Source organism: Oreochromis niloticus, linkage group LG16, assembly GCF_001858045.2.
Source record: "Oreochromis niloticus isolate F11D_XX linkage group LG16, O_niloticus_UMD_NMBU, whole genome shotgun sequence".
NCBI classification, from domain to species: domain Eukaryota; kingdom Metazoa; phylum Chordata; class Actinopteri; order Cichliformes; family Cichlidae; genus Oreochromis; species Oreochromis niloticus.
The window spans coordinates 9,715,987-9,738,514 of NC_031987.2; the positions used below are offsets into that span (position 1 = coordinate 9,715,987).

Consider the following 22,528-nt stretch of genomic DNA (forward strand, 5'->3'; position numbering starts at 1 on the left):
CACAATGAGATGACTAACTGGGACTAGAAAGACAGATCAGTTTTCTTCTATATTAACTTCTCTTTTTGGCGCCATTTAAAATCCGGAATTGAATTTTAAAATACTTCTCCTCTTGATTAGGCCCCATCTTATCTTAAAGACCTCACAGTATCATATAATCCCAACAGAGCACTGGCTTACTTGTGGTTCCTAGAGTTTCTAAAAGTAGAATGGGAGTTAGAGGCTTCAGCTATCAGGCCTCTCTTCTCTGGAAGCAGCTCCCAGTTTGGATTCAGGAGACAGACACCCTCTCTGCTTTTAAGATTAGACGTCAAACTTTAACATATAAGCTATCTAAAAAAGCTTATAATTTGGGATGGATCAGGTGACCCTCCCTAACACAAAGTGAGGCGAGTGTTGTTGTGGATAGGTACTGTATAACTGAATTATTTTGTGGTTTCTTTGCAGCCAAAAATCACATTTGTTTCTCACATATGAGCGAGAATTAATATCCTCTGGATGTTGTTTGTGTTCTTTGGGCACACATTAGGTCATAAACACATTTGGTTTATAAGATCTAAGGTTGTTTTAATCAGCTAGCTGCAAACAGGTGTGAGGAGAGGACTGAAACCTGCAGACCCAACACCCCCCTGTGATTACATGCAGTTGTTCATTCTCTTGTCTTTTCAGCATTCTGACAAACGTTTTCTCACCAGTGTCTGAAAGCAGGTGGAAAAGCAACGACCACAAGCTAGCTAGAGCGCGGGGAATGACTTTTCCCTTCTAGGCCAGCCCGGTGGTGGGGGGCTGGCGGGGGGTGGATGGAGAGACTGGGTCTTATTTGCTCTCAGCAGAGGATGATCTTGTAGGTCCCACCAAGTCAAACAAGTGGCAGGTTGCCAAGTCATCGAGCCTTTCACACAGACATGAGGAGGTATTGACACAGTGCGTGAGGCTAAAACCTCAGCGCTGAGGGCCACTCACATTTACAATTGGAACAGAAGGGGCTCCATGAACTCATTACATCAAACTGAGAAACCTGAGGGTGTGTGTGTGTGTGTGTGTGGGTGTGTTCAAGGCTTTTCGGTTACACTGGCCCAATAAACACATATGCACACCTATGTAGATATGCTACAAATACACTATAGTGAGACAGTTTTTGTTAGTTCAGTTTGAAAAGAAATTCATCTCTCTTGCTTCCTGTGCGGTCTGTTATGGCAGCAGTAATTACTGAGAGTAATTTACTTATTTAATGTTTGACTTCCTGAAAGCCCAACTGTGCAATTCTACAATCTCCAGATTTTAAAGTCGGGTCTTTTTCCAACTTAAATTCTATTTTGTAGCTTAAAGATTGTTGAAATTTGTTTGGCTTGTGAATGGAAACATTTATGCTTTGTTAAACTTAGCTCTGTTTTTGTTAGCCTAGTGGTTCTCAAACTGTGGGGTGGGCCCCTCTGTTGGGGTATTTGACCCCACTGTAAGGGGTCAGTTTTTTGTTCTTTGCTTTTATTTTTTTTGTTACTGTTCATGTTAATAATTGAAGATAAACTGTAAATTGGGAATTAGTTTGGGTTTCTGAAGTGGGGCATGCAAGAAAAAGTTTGAGAACTGGTGTGCTAGACGTGAGAATGATGAGAATCTTTTTCGCTCGCTAGAAGAAAAGGACAATGTTTAAATATTTTTCAATGCAAGAAAAATGTTTTTTTGAGTTAATTTCCCAGAATGACAGAACACTAATACATTACTACAATACATTAATACAACTGTCTGACTTTTCTGTATTATTATTATTATTACTATTATTATTAGTAGTAGTAGTAGTAGTATTATCATTATTACGCTGTTTTTGCTTCTGCAGTACTTTGAGTTCAGCGCAGTACTTCCTTCACCACATTATGTTTTCCTGGATCAGTGTTTTGACCTTATGTTCTTATGTGTGTCTTGCCTCTGCAGCTTGTGACGGAAATTGAAGAGCAGCATGGAAACTTCAGCTCCAACAGCCACTGACAAGAAGGAGTGTAAGAGTTCTGGTCTGGATGGAAGCAGCTTCTCAGAACTCCCGAAGAAACCCTCACCCACCACTCTGACCAGAGGTACAGCCGTATCCGTTTGCTCTTTCCTCATTGTGAGGTGGAAGTACAGCAGAAGACAGGACACATTAGAGCTTTGACATAATACTTGTCAAAGTAATTTGTTAAAAAAAAAAATCTGCTTCTCTTTGGTGCCTTCAAACACTGGAATCTGTACCTTTGTCTTTAGGTTTCTGCACTCTGCACTGCAGTGAACTGCTGCTCACTAAGTAGCTGGGTGGCACATGAAAATGCTCAAAGATGGGGGCTGCGTGTTTCAGAGATGTCAGAGAATGGGTGATGAAAAAATGTTATAATGAGGTCGAAAGACCTTGTTCTCACCTCCCGAGTGTAAATTTCATGAATTACTAAAAAAGGCTGGCACAGCAGTGGACGACATGGTGTATCAGAGGCCGTGGATAAAGAGGAGGGAGGAGGGAAGCACCTTTGAAATGCTAACAAGATGTCGCATGACATTGTGGCGTTAGCGCTATTTCTGCTTAATGATGGGCTTGGTGGCCTGCCACGAGAGGAGCCATGAGCATTAATTGTTTAGGGATGTGTGGTGAGAAACTAGGGCGTTTCAGTGCGTCCTCTCTGGCACCTCCACAAAGGGTCCAAAAGTTTTTCAAACCAGCGATAAGAAAATATTGCACTTGCTATAACATGAATTATTCAGTCGTTTACACAGTTTTGACCATTGTGTGTCACGGAGGCTGTGGGGGTTGAATTTTCATAACCTTGCCCCACTGAAAAGCAGCAGGCTGCAACCATCAGGGGTTATTTGTGCTTGTGAGGTAACAGTGAGGGTGCGGGGTGTCCAAGACTTCGTCTCATAATTAAAAGATGAGAGCTCATGTTTTCATTAGTGAGTGTGTGATGAAAACTCATCATAACGAGGTTGGAGGACCTTGTTGGGGCCTCTGAGGTACAAGTGTTATAAATTACTAACGCCGGCTGGTGGACACTGAACCCCCTCAGAAAGATGCTCTGGCATCGAGTGAAAGGCCACTGCAGCAACGTACCATTCAAGTTGTTTTACTGTTTAATGAAGTGCCTGATGGCCTGCCATCACAAAGCTCACTTTGTCACACAGGGGAACCTTTAAAGTAGGACATTAGTATGTCATTAGATAGTTTTAAGGCTTTTGCTTTCAATTTGGATTATGCCTCCTTTTTGTTTCTTATATTAGTATGCAGATTCAAACAAAAAATATAGGACGATTGTGAATACATCAAGTAGTTTTGTACTGGTAAACTTTTACGTCCTCGTTTGTTCTGCTTACTCGTATTTGAAGTGGAATTTTTAAGTACTCAAACTACATTTAAAAAGTATCCATGTCCTACTCCTAACCCTAACCCCAGATGGATTTCCGTTGACCAAGTGGGTGTAAGGTTTAGGTTCAGATCCACTCTTCTTAAATAATTTCTTCCTCATAGGAACACCAAAATGGGCATAAAATGCTGCCTCGCTTCCACAATACTATGATAGCACATGGTGTGTTTTAGAATGAATGTTAAGTGGTAAGTGGCAGGTTTATCAGCCGGCAGACTGTTTAGGAGCCTTGTTTTGCTCTGTTTCCTTTCACTTTAAAACTGTATCCTTGCAAGCTGAAAAAGGATGATTACTCTGAGCTTTAACGGTGACACCAAATGGTCCCCTGCATAGTCCATATGCAGTGAGGTTATTTTTGAAAATATAACTCCACAATGGAATAGTGTAACTCAAGGAGAAACATCCCGTGAACGTCTTGTTCTCCATAATCCCTTCTGTCAGCTGCTCACGAATCTCCTAACTTTGCTTGTGTTTCATGGAGACTTGCATTGCCCTGTTGAACTTGTCTGTGTCTCTGAGTGTGGAAACATAATGGAAGTTTGTGTCTGGTTTCTAATAAAGAGAGAGTGTTAGGATCCAAGGGGAAAGAAGAAGTAGGATGAGGATAAAGGGAAAGGGGAATGCTGGCACAAAAGCCCAGATCAGATTGAGTCCATATGATAAGAATCAGGCTTGTTTCTCAGCGTCTTGTTAATGGTTTTAAATGGGCACCCACATTCTGTGTGACAGCCTGCATCTGTCTCGGTGCAGGGCGTGCTTCCACAGGCTCGCCTCCTGCAACCTGATTCCCAGGCCCCGGGATTTACGAGTGTGTGTTGGCTTGTGCTTCAGCATGTCAGAATAACATGTGTTCAGATTAGGTGCCCACTTCCAGGACTGTAAAACATCTCACAATTTCAAAGGGAAACCTGTGATTGATACACCCCCCTCCCCACTTTGCACCAAAGTGTACATGCGCTCAGATGTGCTACTCTCCTCTGACCTCGACTGACGAAGAGTGACGGTTTCAAACACAGATCTGCCAGAGTTGTTTTACGACTCCCGTTATATTCAGAAAAAGTTTGCCAGAGAGAATTTTTCCATCATCGCTCATTTTTGTGTTGACTGTACGAGGCCAGTGGAGCAGACAAGCTGGGTAATGCTGATTATTTCTGCCTAACCACAGTGTTGTCTTCATCTTTCTTAGAATTTGCCTGAGGCTTGTGAAGCCTTTGCAAAGATCGATGATCCTCAGCATATAAAACGTAATGTCCACAGATAGTTATTCTCAGCACTGATGTATCTAAGGAGGGTGCCAATAGGAGAAAAATTACCTCACTTTCGAGAGCCCTTACTGTGAAAGCATTAAATCACTTCTTCCAGCCTTTCCTCGTGAAAATAGATCAGAAATAAGTCTTACTACTCAAACTCGAAACATCTCTGAAACAGAAATCCAATAAAAGTCTGTTTCTGCTCCTACGGGTATGTGAATGTAACTCCATGGGGTCTTTTATTAGAGTAACTATGAGTAACTTTTTGAAGGCTAAAAATGAAACATATATTACAATAAGCAGAAGAAAAAAAACGTTTTCCTGGAATAATCTCATGAAGAGAGATATGAGTAATCTCATATCTGATTACTGTCAGCGAGTTGGAGTACATTTTATTGGACTAAGAAAATTTTATTCTGAATCAGGTACCTGTCAGCAGGTGAATCTCTTGCTTTTTAGACCTATGCTGAACACAGTTTAAGAAACTAGAAGATACAAAGATCTTTAATGTCAAGATCTTTGTATCTTGACATTAAAGTCCAAAATTGTCACCAAAGGTTCAAGACTGGTTTCAGGTCTCCACAAGGGTACAGCTGTAGTACCACAGAGGTTACCACCCATGTGATAAGCTGTTTTACACGTAAAGGTACCGAAAATGTAGCATAGATGGATGAAGACATGGTGTGTAGTATAATTAGTCTTTCTGGGAGTGGAGGGTGGATTTGCGATAAGGAACTAGGTGTTAATCATGGTTATCACTGGGTAAGTCTCAGAACTTGAGTCTGAAGGGTCTCTGCTGAGGTCTCTGCCTTATGCACGGGGCCTTTCTCTGGATGGTGCTCTGGAGTGGGTCACGGCCCTCCCTGGCAGAGAAAAATGTCCCAGAGAAAAATAGACCTCCCCCATCCCTCCCCGTCCACAGGGCTACTCCAAAGGGACAGCCACTAATCTTCCTGAGAAAGAGATTTCTGCCTTTCTTTCTGTGCTCCTAAATGAGGCTCTTACACTGCTGTGGTTCCACCGAACAGTTCAGAGGTGGAGGAGGGGGTGGGGGCACTCACTGGCCAGAGTTATGCAGGGATGACTCCATTCATGCTATACCCCTGTGCCCCCTTGGGGTTCAACTCCTTGGCCCTCCACCTTGGTTGAAAGAATCAAAGAATTCATCTTGTGATGCCTGAAATACTCAACCAAAAAAAGAAAAATGCAGTTCCTCACAATTCTTCCTGAATTATTATTTGAAGGAGGCAAGTTAAGCTGTCAGCAAAAATTCAACCTTATGTTATGTGTCGTGTTTAAAGAGGTGCTGTAGATCGAATTACATGGCTGCACATACAAACGCCTCCCCTGGGTCTGAAAGCCACCAAACATGTCACGGGTTTCATTTTTAACAGTATATATCCCCACTGAGGAGAGGGAATCGACTCTTATCAGTTGTCATTTACAGTAACATTTTGTAACATATCAATAATGCCTTCCCTGATACTTGAGAAGACTTGCAAGCAACAAGCTTACAGGAAGGCCTATTGACCAAGTCCCAGTGTTTATTTTCCTGTCAGGGTCTATAGCAGCACACTATCAGGAACTCACTGCTGTCCTCCAAGAATGACTTCAAGAGATGCCGATATTGTTTCTGTCCCGGAAAGACTTTCAATTTACAGCTTTTATTTCCAGATTTATAGCTTCGTCGTCTGCAGGATCGGCTTATACCTGTTTAGATTTCATACCTGATAGCTCCAGTATGTGTTTCAACCAAGTGACTACAGGCAGAAACAAGTTAAATTCAAGACTTCTGATGCTACTTTAGAGACCAAAAGTGCAATGGAAATAGATTGAAATTTTAAAAATGTACATTTTTCAAGTAAACAGACTGATGTCAGTTCAACATCAAAACAAGTGATCTGATTGTCTGGAGAGGTCAAAAACACTAGCACTGTGTGCTTTACGTGAAATAACAGAAAGCATTTAAACTGAATTTAACATCACTTAGAATCTTTGAAGGCTTTTATTAGAAAGTGTGTATTAAAGAAATATTAAGTTAAGAACCTGTCTTAAGTCTGCGCAAGCTCAGGCTGAAGACATTGGATTCGTGTTTTTACACATGGACATGGACATGAACAGCATCTTCAGAAAGAAGCTAGTCAAAATCTATTTTGCCAATTTCCAGTTCAAGTCATCGATGATATGATCTCATGGTAAACACATTAGAGGGTTACCTAGGCAATGAAGATGTTGGAATGTCCAGAAGCACCTAGCTGTAAGCATCAAAGCAATGCGTGACAAGTGGATTGCAACATTTTGAGCCATGAATTCATCCCCTAAGTTGAGACTGTTAACAGAGATTTAGACTATGTTGTTTCTAAAAATAAAAATGTGCAGAGGTCATAAAAGGACTTCTGTGAAGAGATCTAAACATAGCAGCCACATTGAAAAAAGTCCAGAGGTGGGTGTGAAGATGATCTTGAGCTGGTGATCAGCCACATTTAAATTTGGTTTAGTTTTTGATTTTTAGCAACTTTTTTCTGTAGCTTCTTTGTTCACATCTCATATTCACATCTTCCCACCAGCTAGCATTCTTACAATACTTGAACGGTTGACTGGCTTTCTGGGCGCTTAAGTTAATTCATGTGGCTCTTATGAACAGTTAAGTAATCCTGATGTCTATGTCTGCCTCTCCGTCTTATCTAGTGTTTCACTTTAGGCCTCTGGCTGGCTAAGACAGAATTCAAAGATTAGATATGCTAAGTGAAAGCAGAAGGAGGACATCTTGTTTTGTTTTTTGGCCTTGCTGATTGCTGTGCTGTAGCCAAAAACACTCATTTCTGATCCCCGAGCTTTTGCTGAAGCCTTTATCATTAGTCATTACAGGCAGTTCTCGTCACAGAGTGGCTGGCCTACAAAATAAGTACAAGAGGAGGCAATAAGAAGCAATGCTGTGGCTGTCCTCCAGAGACTGGGATCAATTGGCTACAAGGGTTTTCAGTCTAATGTATGGTATATATTCAAACATTTGGGTATTTTATGTAAAACTGAATTATGAATACATTCCCAGTATTCTTTTTTATGTTTATAGCAAAGAAACCCCAACTTGAGTCCAACCAAGGAGTTCAGAGGAATTCCTAACGAGCTCAAAGCACCACAGAGACATTTCTTTCTACTTTTGAAAAAGAATATCACAAGACAAATGTTTATTTTACAGATTGCTTAGAAGACAGCCGGAGAGAAAAATATTAAACAGCCTAATGTTAACACTGTATTTTCTGAATCTATTGTATGCCAACTCAATGGAGGGCTAACAGCCTTTGGCAGCTCTCTAATGTGGTTAGGAAACATAAATCAGGCTCAAATGAGAGGACAATTCTGATACTGGTTGTTTCTTTGGAGCTCCGCCTCTGCTTCAAAGCCTCCAGAATTAAAAAAGCAATGTGGTATGCTTTGGGCAATGTCTGTGGATATAAATCTCTCCGTACCAGAGGCGTCTACACGCACAAGAACCAAAGACAACATGCTACATTCCTCGCAGTTTACAAGCAGTGGGAGAGGAGGTGGAGGCAATATATGGATGCTTTAGGGGATTAGCCAACACCACGTCAACCAGCTTTCTCTCCCTATCCTTCGAGTCTCTCCCTTCCTTGCACTTCCCTTTTTCTTTTTGTGCTTCATCCTCTCTTAAGCAGAAAGCCCTTTCCCAGCATGCAGAGTGTAATCCATGCCCCCACCTCTCAGACACTTCCTGCCTGTTTTGTTTGTGGACTGATGGAAATCAGCCCAAGAAGGTGCCTATAACTCTTCTCTAAGGTGTCGGCTCAGGCAACCGCTTTCTTTTTTTTCCACAGGAAGATGCTCCATGTTATCAAAGAACTTGTTGAAAGTCAGCGACTGCGCTTTTCGACCTCTCCGCCCCAGCGTAATCCTCAGTATCCGTCAGACTACAGCTCCCAGTCTGCCAGCCTCGGCTACTTTCATCCGCTAATGTAGCCCTAACACTCACAGTTCAAGTGAAGCCAAATAAACGTCCGAGGAGTTTAGACGTGGTAAAACAAAAATGTGTGCTAGCTGTAAACACAGGCGGGAGGTGCTTATATAAACAGGCCCGGTTCATATGGCTGAGTTGGTCTCGAGGCGGACAGTTTGTGGTCAGGCTCTTCCGGTTCTTATCCCCTAACCTCCCCCTTGACTGCAGGCACAGCTGTGGTCCGCCCTCGTAGAAACACTGCTGGAGGAAAAGGATTAAGGGGGAAGAAAGCCCACTGACCCATGATGAGACAAGTATGTCTGTGGTTAAGAGAATATAGGACCTCAGAACGTCTGCATCCACATACAGCTCTCTGGGGATAATGTTCTCAAATGTTTCACACAAGACCCCCTCGACTCCGGCCGCCCAACATATAAGGTGTGTGCCAGCCACAGTAAGCCGCTGGACAAAAGGTGTCTTTAAAATTAATGCCTGGTGTAATTGTGTTGTAGCTGAAAGCAAGAGGAGGAAATTGATTTTTGCCATCAGTGAAATTCCTCCTGGGGGACACACTGGTTCTTTTAATTACAGCTATAAGGTTTCAACACGTCGGTCTCTCGCCTCTGGTAGCATTTAGCAATTGGCCTAATCACCCACAGCTCTGGGGCACAGTCACACTTGTTCATACACATCACCTGCCAGCCTTTGGTTCAAACTTTTAAATAAAACGGTCATGGATGGAAACAATCTCAGACCATCCTGCCCTGTCAGCAGCAGCTGGGTTTGCAGCGGAGGCGGAGGAATTCCATAAACATTTATGAAAAAATAAACTTTTACAGTATTTTTCGTAGTCACATCCCCAGGAGGGAGGAATCTTCCTCCAGACGGAGCGTGCAGCCATGAGTCCGGCCGCCCCCAGTGGCCTCGTTTGGGCAACCAGCAAAATAAGTAGATATCTGAGTCAAGAGTGGATACAATTTTCATAAAAAAATAATTTTCACTGATGAATATTCACTATGTGTGGGATTCAAAATTCAGAATAAAGACAAGTTTCTAAAGCTATATACACTATATAAACAATTTCTTACTTCTGGGCCTGGAAGTAGTAGTCCTGTTTTTCAGTAGTCCGTTTTGGGGGAGGTGTCTGTGACGCCACAGCATAGATTTAACACGGTGTTATAAATTTAATGACTTTCATATTTTTCTAATTATATAAAAAACAGAGTATCTTGTAATTACATTACATCCAAAGGATATAAGTACTGCCCAAGTCATGAAACCAGCCCATTAGCTTTCAAGTGGAAGTTGTGCCTTACAGCTGAAACCAACATGTTTCAAAAGGCACATCTTTTTCTCTCAAGGCAAAAGATCTCCATTTTTGGTTTGAGCCACTCTCTTCACAGCTTGTTGTTTGGCAAATAGTTGTTGAGAGTTTTCATCCAGTCAGCATCTTACGTACAAACTACAGGGGGTTGGTGCAGTGCTGTAGTCCTCTTTGCAAACAATTTCATCTAGTAACAGCAAGAAATGTCCTGCATTCACCAACCAGTTGAGGAGTATATCTTTTTCCATATTTTTCCATCCAAGATAGGATACACTTAAAAATCTATCCCCAGTTCCTCACTACCTTCTGTTTTTAAGCTAAGCTAAGCTAAGCTAAGTTAAGCTAAACAAGTCTCAGCTTGAGCCATGAGCTCCATCTTTTCATCCCACTCAAGGGAAAAAAGCAAAACTTTTCCAATTGTCCACCTACTTCTGTAAGATCTTTCCACTGATATATCGCCATATATCATATAGAATCATATATAGCCACCTGCTATCATAAAATTTGAGTTGTCTTGTCATATGAAACAAAAAAGGCAATAAGCTGAATCTCATACAATTTTTCATATGTAGGATAGAAGATAAATTCCAGTTGGGCACTGGTTTTCCTGTACAGTTCTTTATGTCGCCTTCTTTACTCCAGGGTTTTTTTTAAAAAGCTATAATTTTGAAATATATTCTACCAGCTATAAGTATCCATTTGCTACATCCTCTTATTCTTTGTGAGAAAATTCTTCAGAACTTTGTTTCGATTAGTTACACCGCTCTGTAATCACAGCTAAGCCTGTCATGAGGCCCCTGGATGGTTGTCATGGCCCTTCGAAAAGAAAAAAGCAAACAAAATGCTGCCATATGGAAAACTAATTTGTAATGTCATTCATCATCCAGCTGCAAGAAAAATGCAGGAATAAAGTCAGTCGTTCTAACAGCTGGGTAGCAACACATGATTGAGTGGTATTCCTTGCTAAAAGCATCCACCCTGTTTCTAGAAACAGGATGTCTGAGAGCTGAATCGTAAATTCTCCTCACTCATCCTAACACGACACATGTCCCTCCTTTTGGTCTGTTAACCTATCACTTAACGCTTGAATTGCCTCAGCGTTCATATGTATAGCAAACAGATCTTAGCTAAGCTGCCATTGTGTTGTTTATTGGGTTTCTGAATACACTACACACCAGCGAGGCTGCTGTGATGTGAGCACTACTGAGTTGCACATAAACTTAAAATTGATGGAAAAAGTAGAGAAGTATCTTCCCAAGGCAACACAAGCAGCAAGGACTAGGCAGTATATAGATATTTTAAAATACACTCATATATTTTCAAGAGTGGTTCGATATTATCCTCTATAATCTTTCAGCTTTCAGTGTTTTGTCAGTAAAGTCGTGCTGGTGGTTTCATTTGTTGTTTTGCACTTTATATGAAGAGCATGGAGGGGGACACAGTGCCAATGCATCACTGGATAACAAGTCAAGTTTCATAATAACTTAATGTTAAAATTTACACTTGTCAATAAAATTTGTTCATTTGGGGAAAATAACACCCTCTTTTTAAAGCCTTTAGACTGTGCTGACAAAAAAAAGAGTAGCTTTTCTACTTTGTGAGCATTGGTGTTTACTGGGTCCATTTGGGTCTGAACTGAAACAATTAAGACACAAAACAACAATAACAAACATTCATGTTCTGTGAGGCAGAATTGCCACTTTTGTGAGTGGAGTCTGGTGGAGTGTAATGGCAGAGGTACTAGTTGGAGAAAGTAAAGTGAACAGTTCCCCAGTATCTTTGGTCTTCAAGCTAAGCTAAGCTAAGCAAGTCTCGACTTGAGCCATGAGCTCAATCTGTTTATCTTACACAGGGCAAGAAAGCAAATATGCTTCTCAGTGTGTCCACCAAGATATCTCCACTCATATATAGCCAGCTGTTATCATAAAAGCTAACATGTCTTGTTACATAAAGTGCAATGAAGTGTAAATATAATGACTTCACTTCCTGTCTGACATCAGGTATAAACAGTGATAGATGTCTAGAGTCTCTGTCCAAGCAGTCCATGGCTTTAGTTTGTGTTTCTGCTTTTTATTACAGGTAACATACTGAGAGAAACTCTATCTTCAACCGAGTGAAAACTGTTTAGTCATTGCCACTAAATGTAAATCTTTAACGGAAATCACATTAATCACTGCTGTGACTTCTCACTTGTTGCTTTAGTAGAAAGTACAGAGATAAATGTTAATGTAATGTAAATCATCCTAAAAATATTAAGATAGAATTTCTTTCTATACCTTCCAGCCGCATGGTATGCTTTGCTACATGTACGACACATGAATGGTGTTCAAATTCAGCTTTTACATTCTTAGAAAATACCGAGCATATACCCAGACTTACCTCTGCCAAGTAAAGATAATGTTTTCTTATGCAAAGATATAATTACACTTGTGCAGTGAAGTTTCCCACTTTTTCTTCCCCCTACATCTAATCAATAGTCTGCAAATGAGCGTTTATTTAGCTGAAGGCTGTGTGTGTTAGGTATTTGTGTTAGTATAGTGTGTAAGCTTGTTGTGTTTTGTTTGCCAGGTGATTTCCCCTGATGGTGTCAGCTAAGCCTGAGAATTCCTGGCTTGGGCTTCAAAGGATACTGGGGTCATCCCCTGACAGCAACAAATACAGACATGTTCAGGGCAGACACAGATCTGAAAAATATCCCGTCTGTCTGTTTGACCGTTTTCATTGCACTTTGCGCGGGCCCGAAGATTTGTATAAACTATTTCACAAAGAAACTGCAATGCTTCAACTGAAAACCAGCTATGAGTCCAGTGCTGCCTCAGAAACACAGACTCAGAAATTTGCCAAGACCATTTGTTTACACTGGATAATTTTATTCTTTCCTCCTGCTTTAACTTTAGAAATTCATTACTCTTTGAAATCAAACAAACGAGAGAGAGAGAGCTTTTTTTGAAGAGGTCATTCAGTAAATATAGCACATCCACTCGAAACCTGTCTAAACTTTTATTTTAGCTCTTGTTAGCAACACTGCAGAATTACAAAGTAGGACTATTTTTTTTCCATGATCCAGACATCCAGATTTTTATTATCAAAATCAGAAAATTCACACAGTCAAAGAATTGGGCTTGGTATGTGATGCTTAACTGTTAGCAAAGGAGAAAAACAAAGCAGTTTAAGACAGTATAAAGAAGTGTAAACACGAATGAAAAACATTATGTAAAATGTAAAAATGGTATATAAAGTAGTGTTTGCAAATGTTAATAGCGGTAAGTATTTAGTATATGTTCTGGGTTTTTTGAAGGAGTTATAAGCAAGAATTTAATATTCCTACAGAAAAACAGCACATATACTGTCTGCTGAGCTCTTATGTTCCTCTGCGACATGTGCTGCACACAGTACTAACATGGTTAAACAGACGAGTTGGAACTGCACTGCTGGGCAAGCTGTGTAATTATAATTAAATTACCTCAATCATCTTTTCCTTTGCATTGTGTTCTGTAAAAGACAAGCTTCCATAACTGGACAGTTATCAGTCGTTGATATCCCACATCGTTTTTATGCTGTAGTATTAACTCATCTTTGGTAGCTTCTTTACAGTTCTGTGTGTTTGTGTTGTTGTTGGTTTGTCCTTGGTTTCACAACTGCATCTTCTTTATATTGCTTCAGTTTAGGTTGCCTGTAAGTCAATGGATTTTGTGACAACCATATGTTTTTACTGAAATATAGACATGCACAAAAAGCTATGTTTGAAATGTATGATAGTGAGTAGAGGTTTGGCTCTGCTCTTTGGTTGTCCTTGGGTACAAGCTGTCTTGCTGAAAGGCTGTGTCATCTTGTTGTGCAGACTGAGGCACTTTCTTTCCAGGTGCACAGCAGAAAATATGCACTGCTTTTTGATACATGATTTAAACTGTTAATTTTGCAATCATGACTATCTTCCTGTCTTTATTAGAAGTGAAAAAGAAGTTTTGGAGACGATCTAGTTAACCTCAGAGAGTTTAAACTGTGTCTATGCTCTTTGCATGAGTGCTGTGCACATTCTTTAAGTGTTAGCTTTGGCGAAACAGGTTTGAGATGCTTAAGCGATAAAGGTACTGTAAATCCTCTTTATTCAAGAGAGTTGTAGTCTTAGGGAGAATCTGGCCCATCTGAAATTCCCACGGAACAAAGAAGGAGGCAGGGGGGAAGGGCCAAGGGGGGCGACTGAGAGGAAGAGAGAAAGAGAGAGGGAGAGGGTACTCAGCTGAAGAGGGGGTATTGTTTACATATCAAGACACTTCCTCTAACTCAGAGGAAAAGCTGTAATTTGCCTTGCGAGGTTTTACACTTTAATTTCTCCATTGTGCAGGGGGATAACCCCTTATTATAGAGGAGGAAGTAGCCGTAAGCCTCGGACAGAGGCTGAGGGCTCACAGAGAGCCTCAGTGAGTTTTCGACCCCCTCATCTTTCCTTGCTCTCAATCTGGATTTTTTACTTTTTCATTTCTGTGGCCATTTTGGCTGTTCATTAGCACTCAACGGCGTCTGGGCACTTTCCAATTAACGCTCCGCTCCAGGTAATATTTCCTTCCTGTGAGGCCAGGCGAGCTCCACTGGTGCAGACTTATAGGCGTCCTGGCCCAAAGAATGAGGGGTGAGGGGGGGATGGTTCAGGTTGCCAAAACCATGGGGTCCCTCACCATTTACAGACTGGAAATCACTTAATAAAATCATCCCAACTTTTGGAAAATTGAATGCAAAAGCCATTACATGACAAGCAAGCCAATTAACATCCAGACTGGGTGCTTGAACCGTAAGTCGTAATGACAGACGTGAGCAAATATTGACCTAACCTATAAATGTTCCAAGAAGGGTGAAATATATGGATACTGCAGAGCTATCCATCAACACGTCATTAAGTTGTGTATTTAGTCTGAAAAAATCTGCACATGGTTTATGTTTTCATATATTTTCAGAGCAGTTTAAGTTGAAGTGACAAGTGTCCAAACTTTTTATGGAAGCTGATTAATCTCAACACATTTTCACACAAGTTCCAAAGTCCCTGAAAGACAGCAGGGATCACAGTACCGCAACAGACTGAAGCTGAAATAATTAGAACATGATTGTGTACATCAGTTGAAGTTGGAGTTTCAGGGTGGGTTGATTTTAAACTATTCGTTGCGAAGACTAGCTAGCTGAGAAGTGCACTTACAGCTAGCTCATCCCCTGCTTTAGCGTTATAATTTACATTTATTTCAATACGACTTCAAAAGAGATCATAAACTCGTCAGAAAAGAAATCACTGTTGTTATGAAGAAATCAGATTTCAGGCTCTTTCCATCCCTCTCATATAAACTGAGGTTTTGATCGCTGAAACCAAATGAAGCTCCCTCCATGACTAAAACCCGCAGCTGATGCAGACCCTAGTTTTTCCAGTACATCATTCATATTCATGTTTGGGAAAAGGGTTTCACTAATTAACACTGGCTTTCTTTTGATTAACATCAGCTAACATTTTCCTACTGTTAAGATATATATGACTTTCTCGATGTCAAACATAGCACCAAGCTGGCATACTTACCTAGCCTCCTCACTAGCAAAGTCAATTATGAATCCACATTGTTATTTCAGTCCTCACATGTAGTTTAGTCTAGTGTCTGTGATCTGGTTGTTACTGCTACTGATTAGTGGATGAGATTTTTAAGCTACTATTAGCTAGTGCTGCTAATCAGGCCATGTTAAGCCCATTTGTAAAAGCTTTTCTTAGTATATTTCAAGGTAAATTACGACTTTGTTAGGATACGCTGACTAGCTCATTCACCGGCAGTGAAGCTGTTTGTGCAGGTGTGCATTAATGTACCAGGCTGTTGCTGATTCTGTTCAATGGGTCTTGTGGAAAATTGTGGGTGGGTGTGTGTGTGTGTGTGTGTGTTGTCCTGACTGGTTAAAGTTTAGCTTTGGCAGTTTGTCACAGTAATCGAGACGGTGTAATTGCCCCTGAACTTCTCCATGGGGCAGATGGAGAAAAAACAATAATACACAGCTTTTATTTGGGGTGACTCTCACGCTCATGTAAGGACAGGACATCAGAGCAGCTCACCATACTAACCTGAATATTTATGAATTATTTTCTGTAATTTTAAAGAATTTGTGAGAGAGTATGGAGCACATTAGCTCAACTCTTCACACTAGAAATTTCATACCTATTACATACAGTCGTTTTTGTTGGCCTCGCTGGGTGTTTTTGTAGTCTCATGTTCACCAAAAATGCTCCGAAAAATATTTTCCTTCAAAAAAGTAACAACTCAAACCACGCTGAACATCCTCAATGACATGTCAAACACTGACATTTAAGATATTCTTGACGTTCCAAATCTTATTAATATCCAAACTTCTAAAAACGTACGGGCTTTATTTCTTTAGCCACCACTTACTCTCTTTTTTTATGAAAGACCAACATCTGTATGCACATTCACCTCCGTCCTTCTCGTCCACTGTCTAACTTTCTCTCTTTCACTCGGCTGCCACATAGTTACTAGCACTATTAGGCTGTCATAACACGGCACATATAACCGGAGGTGATCCCAGGTCTCACTGAACCAAGTGTCCCTGGGGGCCCAGAGCTGTAGCAGTTGAACCGGATCACTACCTCATGGTCTGGGGTGATGGGTACCACATGTAAGCGGAGGCAACCGCTAGCCCTAATAGTAGCTGACAAGTGGCGGTCTGATGGGGGGGGAGATCAGACAGTGTGGGCTTGGAAATCGCTATAGAAACATAACCCTGTTTCAATAAGACCTGTGGCGGAGTGGTTTGCTTAAAATAAAGTCTTTGTATGGTAGAAAAACTGAGCTTATGGATTGCTTGGTCTCCCCAGGTTTGCCAGACAGTGTAAATAAAATGTGTTCCACGACCTGTTGGGTCAGTCAAAATCGAAGTTTATTTGTTCCACTAGTCATCAAAAGTATGAGCCCAGTCTCACTGCAAAAGTAGCACATATAGGTGCTTGGTGAGGCTTAATTGGTTCTCTTTAGCATCCTTAGAATAGATAGAATAAATATAGTGAACTAGGTATATTTTAACCTCTTAACGTCCACCAAGTCGTCAGTGATGCATTCAGGTTAGTAGCAGGGTTTGAGTTCAGGTAAAATACCCAAAGACTTGTGCTTTTCTTTGCAGGGCATTACCCTTAAGATCTAATGTGTCTTGAGACACAGTCTTTCTTTCTTACCAGGCTGTGTTGTGTACTGAAAAGCTATCTTCATGCTAACTCTAGTAAATGTTCCTCCTTGTCTGCTGTGACACTCACAACACCGCACAAGAAGAAGAGCTATCACCAATTCATGGGGGAATATACAAAATTCACAGCTCTGCTGGAGTGTCAAATGGTACTGTTGCTAGATGGACAGAAATAGGACAGTGGTGTTTTTCGTGACACGGTACATCTCAGGAATGAATGCATGCCTCAGCGCCACTGGTGTGTGGGCTCACACTGAAAAAAGCAGAATGGATTTTAGATATAATGAATACTGTATGCCCCGCAAAGCTGGGAGTGTTTGCTGTAAGACTAACCCTTTAGCTACCAGTCTGGGAGTAGATGACAGAGAAAGACCTAACGAGCTACCTGAGACATGCATAAAAGTCTAGAAGCATTAATGGGTTTAGAGAGAACATGGACAGGAGACAGATTTGTGCTACTTATACCACTGGAAAGAGTTGTACAGTCAAGATGTGCCCCAAAAATTCACTGTTGCCCAAATCCAGCAACACAGCCATACATCCACCTCATATGGGCCAAATGCCAGCTGACTTGAAGCAGCGAGTCTCTGACTTAGCAGTAAAAACCAAATGTGGTCCAAAAAGTTGCAAATATAGGCAACATTTGGGCCAAACACAATCAGGGGTGTGAACTAGTAGGCACTGGAAAGAAAAACACTGGATATTAGTGAAGCTGCCAAATTCACCATCGTCTTTATGGTTTTTTGCCGCAGTCATGATTCATTCCCCAGCACCCAAACCTCAGCATATGGCGTCACTTCTCACAGTGTTTGTTGTGAACTTTAATGTGGAGCCTATAAAAGTAGATTAAGAATAATACAGTGGCAGCATGTGGCACCCTTTTCCCCACAGAAAAGAGCATGGGTTGGTTGTTGAACATCACAACTGTGCCACATGTGGATCATTACGAAGAGCCAGGCAGGGATTGTTAAAACTTCAATGTGCTTTTATATTAGTGCTTTGAAGCAGAGCAAAGGAAAAATACTTTCTAATCAAGGGCCCGGAAAAACAAATGCCACAGTGATCAAACTGTAGAAAGACCCATCTCCAGCTCAAGACGCCAGTCATGTTTATTGAAGGAAAACCCAAACTAAATAGTAAAATATTGATAAAATAGGTCCATCTGTATTCACTATTTGTTTTGTTTAGTAACTCATTCTAGAAATTTCGTTAAGAAGGCATGAAATAACACTTAAATGGAATTCATATCTGGAAACAGACGGTAAATACAATTCAGCAGGCCCTGCCTTTTTGGATTGAGTCAAGATAAGCATACAAGAGTTTGCCCTGCATTAGGTCTGGAGTTTGGCATGAGTCCACACTGTAATTGTTTCACTATGTTGCTAGTCAGTTGCACAATCACTAAGACATTAGGGAGTCTTATTTTAGCCCTCCAAAACATCAAGGTCTGATGAAATGCCACTGTTATCACCACGTTGTGGTCTCAGTAAAAACATTTGACTGCCAGACTCTTAAATTTGTTCTCCAAATCTTTCATTTTCTATGTTGATGGAAGCTCTCCAGCACTGATTCAGTCTACATGTGGGCTCAATGACAGAGTGCGCATACAGTCCAGTCAAGAATGGCTAACCCAATGTTTGTATGCAACAAACATTTGGTTTGCAATTTAACAATGCAGTAGAGATTTTCAATTACAGTATAAAAATGATTGAGTTTTACGACATGATGACACAACTTCAAACATCTGTGTCACAAGTAATGATGTCAGGCTTCAACATGGTACACCCAGAATGAAGTATTCCTTCTCAAGAAAAAAACACAACGAAAAGTGTCAAAAATTCAAGAAGCGGAGGCCAAGTTGTCCTGACTTTGAATCAGCAATAGTAATAGGGTGTCTACCAATAAAAGACTGACTGACTGATCTTGTGTAAAAGTATCACCTAGGAAATTAACTATTAATAAAGCAAAAAGATGGAGCATGGTTTGCAGCCTCCAAGTGAATACACGGTTGGAGATATGATCAGGTCTGCAGTGGCACTGGTGATAAAACTAGCAATGTGCACCCAGCTTAGTGGCATAGGATAGCTTGTTAGCTTGAAAAAATACGTGAATGGAGACTTCCACATTTTGTTCTATGGCACCCAACATTCAGCGCAAAATGCCAGGTTTCCACGGCACGACATGCCCAAATCATACTGCTGAGAATCCCTGGAAATTTGTGTGTACAGCTGTTAACTCCACACTCTCTTCATGGCATTATTAACTTTATAAGTTACCAGCTCGTTGGTGAACAAGTAGAGTTTGGGTATTATTCTCAGGAGCTTGTGGTGGAGTGGTCTTAGAGCTTAAACAAGCTCTAGAAACGTTGTATTTTAAATATGTCAGTATTGTGAAGTGCTTGTTTATGAGGTTCATTCCACCAAATTAGCAACGTTAAAAAAAAAATGCACACACAGAAAATGAAAATTAGCCAAAAGACATCATATTCTTCCAAATGCCCATCCTCAATCTCTTATATGTTCAAGAGTCCTCAAAGAATACATAAAAGACTAGAAGTTTACTTTATAGCCGTCCTGATCGCATGCTCTGTGCACAAATTCTGATGAGTATGACATCAGGGGATTAATGTCATAATGAAGTCATTATGCTAACACTGGATGACGAGTTCTTACCACAACCATGAGCTGACAGAAATGACGAATATGTTATAGACACGGGATCCTTTAAGAGAAAAAAATAGTTTAAAACAGAATTTTAAATTAAATGTAGCTTTTGAATTTAGTTCTTTATCCTCACAATGTAAGGTCTGTCACTCTGAGATGAATTTCCTATACGAGACAGATTTCTGCAATCACTGCTCTGCTGCCTGCATTTGTAGTTTCAAGTTACACACATCAGGGCTTTAGAAAGTTCAGAACACACATGCTTTTTCTTCATTGTCAACTAGCTGATTGTATGGCTGTCGTCGCCAGTTCTCCACCAAAACAGCCTTGAACTTTCCACTCACTGTGAAAATGCTTGTTTTATTTTGACATTTGCATGTTTTGACATATTCACTGAAACACTGTAAGGCTACATATGTCGAGTGTAGAGTCAGTGAAGCCACAATGCAGTCCAGATGCTGGGTGAAGAATGCCAATAGGAATCTGGTGGATCAATTTAGAAGTCAATTCCTTTTTCCTAGATGGCGCAAACTAGATATCCCCCTTTAAATCCGCTTTCCCTTTAAGCCACCCTTGTTCTGAAAGTAATCTGAAGGCTTGAACAGCAAATCAGTGGTTTTCTTAGCCTGAGATGACCATATTAAGAAGTTCCTCTCTATGACATATTTTATGACATTTTATATATACAGATCTATACAGTATTTTATGATACAGTCTGTGTCATATTAAAGTTCTGTCAAGTTATAAGTTCAGGTGGTGCAAAAAGTGTCGATTCAGACCCATGCGTGATGTTTGTCCAGCCTGCCTTGAATCAATATTTCTCTTTGCCACCATGGCGTTGTGTTTAAAGGAGGTGAGCTGAAGACACGTGTACAGCCCGCTTTGACCCTCTGACATGTTTACTATGCTGTTACGATTGCTTTGAGGAGTGTGTGAGCAGAATTTAGCGATGGAGTCACAGTTGGCTGTGCTCCAAAAATAGCGTGCAAGGCCCTCGGTGTGCAGTCCTATTGGCAGTTGCAGCTGGGCTTTGGGTGTGGCCGTTGCTTTTCTTATGACGTATTTTTTGTAGAAATACAAATTAACAGGATTATCCCCTATTTGCATATTTGAGTTCTGGGAAAATCTGTTGCAAAGTAAGTCCTCACTTACCAGGTGGTACTGAAGTGGGTTTGAGCAAGGCATCAGCTGAAGGCCAGTCGCTCGGGTCAGGCGGCTCAGTGGAGGTCTGTGGTTAAACTGGGCAGATTCTCAGTGTTACTATAAACAAGGAAGGGTGAAAAACAGCTTTTACACACACAAAAAATCTTTTAGCGGCATAAAATAAATGGTTAATTTATTTTCCTGTTTGTTACATTTCATCATTCATTATTATGATTATTATTGTTCCATCAAAATAACTTGGACTGAAATGGGATTGATACTTCCCATTCCAAAGGAAAGCTCTTGGTGTGCTAAAGTTACAAAACTCTAGAGCCACTTCCTCATGATTGAGAGCCCTTCCTGTCTGTATCCATAAAGGTGTTTGTCAGATAAAGGAGATTCCCCTGCAGGCTCACCCCGCCGTGACTCAACTCTCAGAGTGTCACACAAGGGAAGTATCGTGTTAGCTAATTTTATCACACAATGCACGCTGCTGTCATTGCAGCTCCGGTGACAAATGACGCCTTATCTTGAGGGCTGTTGTTTGTTGTTGCTGAGTAATGTCCTAGCCACTCGCTCCCGTCTCTGGAGCTTTCATCTGCTCGCCTGTCAATTGTCACAAACCACAGTCACGTGCGCACACACACACAAACAGCGACACAATCGAAAATGCTCAAGTAGAGCTCTGCAGAAACAACGCAAACTTTCTTTGATATGTACACAAACTCAAGTGTCATTTCCCCCATGGGAGAATTGCTTTTTATGTTCGCTTTTTCCCCTCTGATTTAAGCTTTCCACCGCTCGGCTTCATGCCCTTCACATTTGCCCGTGTATAATCTACTGAAGACAGACTTGTAGTGTAACACGGATCAACCTCCTCCTCTTTCCTTTGTAAATGGTTCGACCCCGTTGGCAGCGAGGCCCTGATGAAAGGGACATGTGTTACTCATGGGGATTCTTGTTTATTTGGCTTCCATACTTGCATTAAGGCCAAGTAAACTGGCCTTTAGGCTGAAGAACAACTGGAGAGATGCAAGCACTGTTACGCTGTTTGATCACTTTCACTGTGGGGAGGAGATCTGAACCACTGATTGATATCTAACGCTGATAGTGTAATGCCTTGTGTGCACTTTTAAAATCCAAAAGTGTTTGCACATGGAGAATGGTTTGCACAGAGAAATGCTTAAGGAAACAAAACACACACACACACATCAGATCTCTAACAGTGCCTGAGGAATGAGGAGGCACCTGCAGGCCCCCTGTCACACAAAGGCAGGTAACCAGTGGCTCATTCTGGGGATAGGGTGGGGTTTTGTTGTAGCCACATGTTAACTGGGCAAATATTCAGAAAGTAGAAGATGTCTAATATTTTAGCATTTCAATTTTCCTTGTAAGAGCTTTTTAATTTAGAGGTTCCCAATTGGCATAAACCCCTAACCCTAGTGGGTTCACTGCTGACCTGATGGGTGTTCATTTGATTCTGAGTGTTTGTGCTTGGCTGATAAGCCTATCCGGTTACACTTTTTGAGAAACACAATGAATAATCTGCTGAACCCTGTCTGCTACATTTTTATGTAAGACTGAAACGAGAGCCA

The 22,528-nt window shown here is 41.0% G+C and overlaps 1 protein-coding gene across 1 annotated transcript in view; it reads left to right on the plus strand.

Moving 5' to 3' along the window:
* gli2a (GLI family zinc finger 2a) overlaps nt 1-22,528 on the plus strand; it is an 82,131-nt gene that overhangs the window by 15,420 nt on the left and 44,183 nt on the right. Inside the window, exon 2 of the mRNA XM_003445331.5 lies at nt 1,933-2,072. Coding sequence (XP_003445379.1) covers nt 1,958-2,072 — 115 coding nt within the window. The 5' untranslated portion in view covers nt 1,933-1,957. The remainder of the gene's footprint in view (nt 1-1,932; nt 2,073-22,528) is intronic.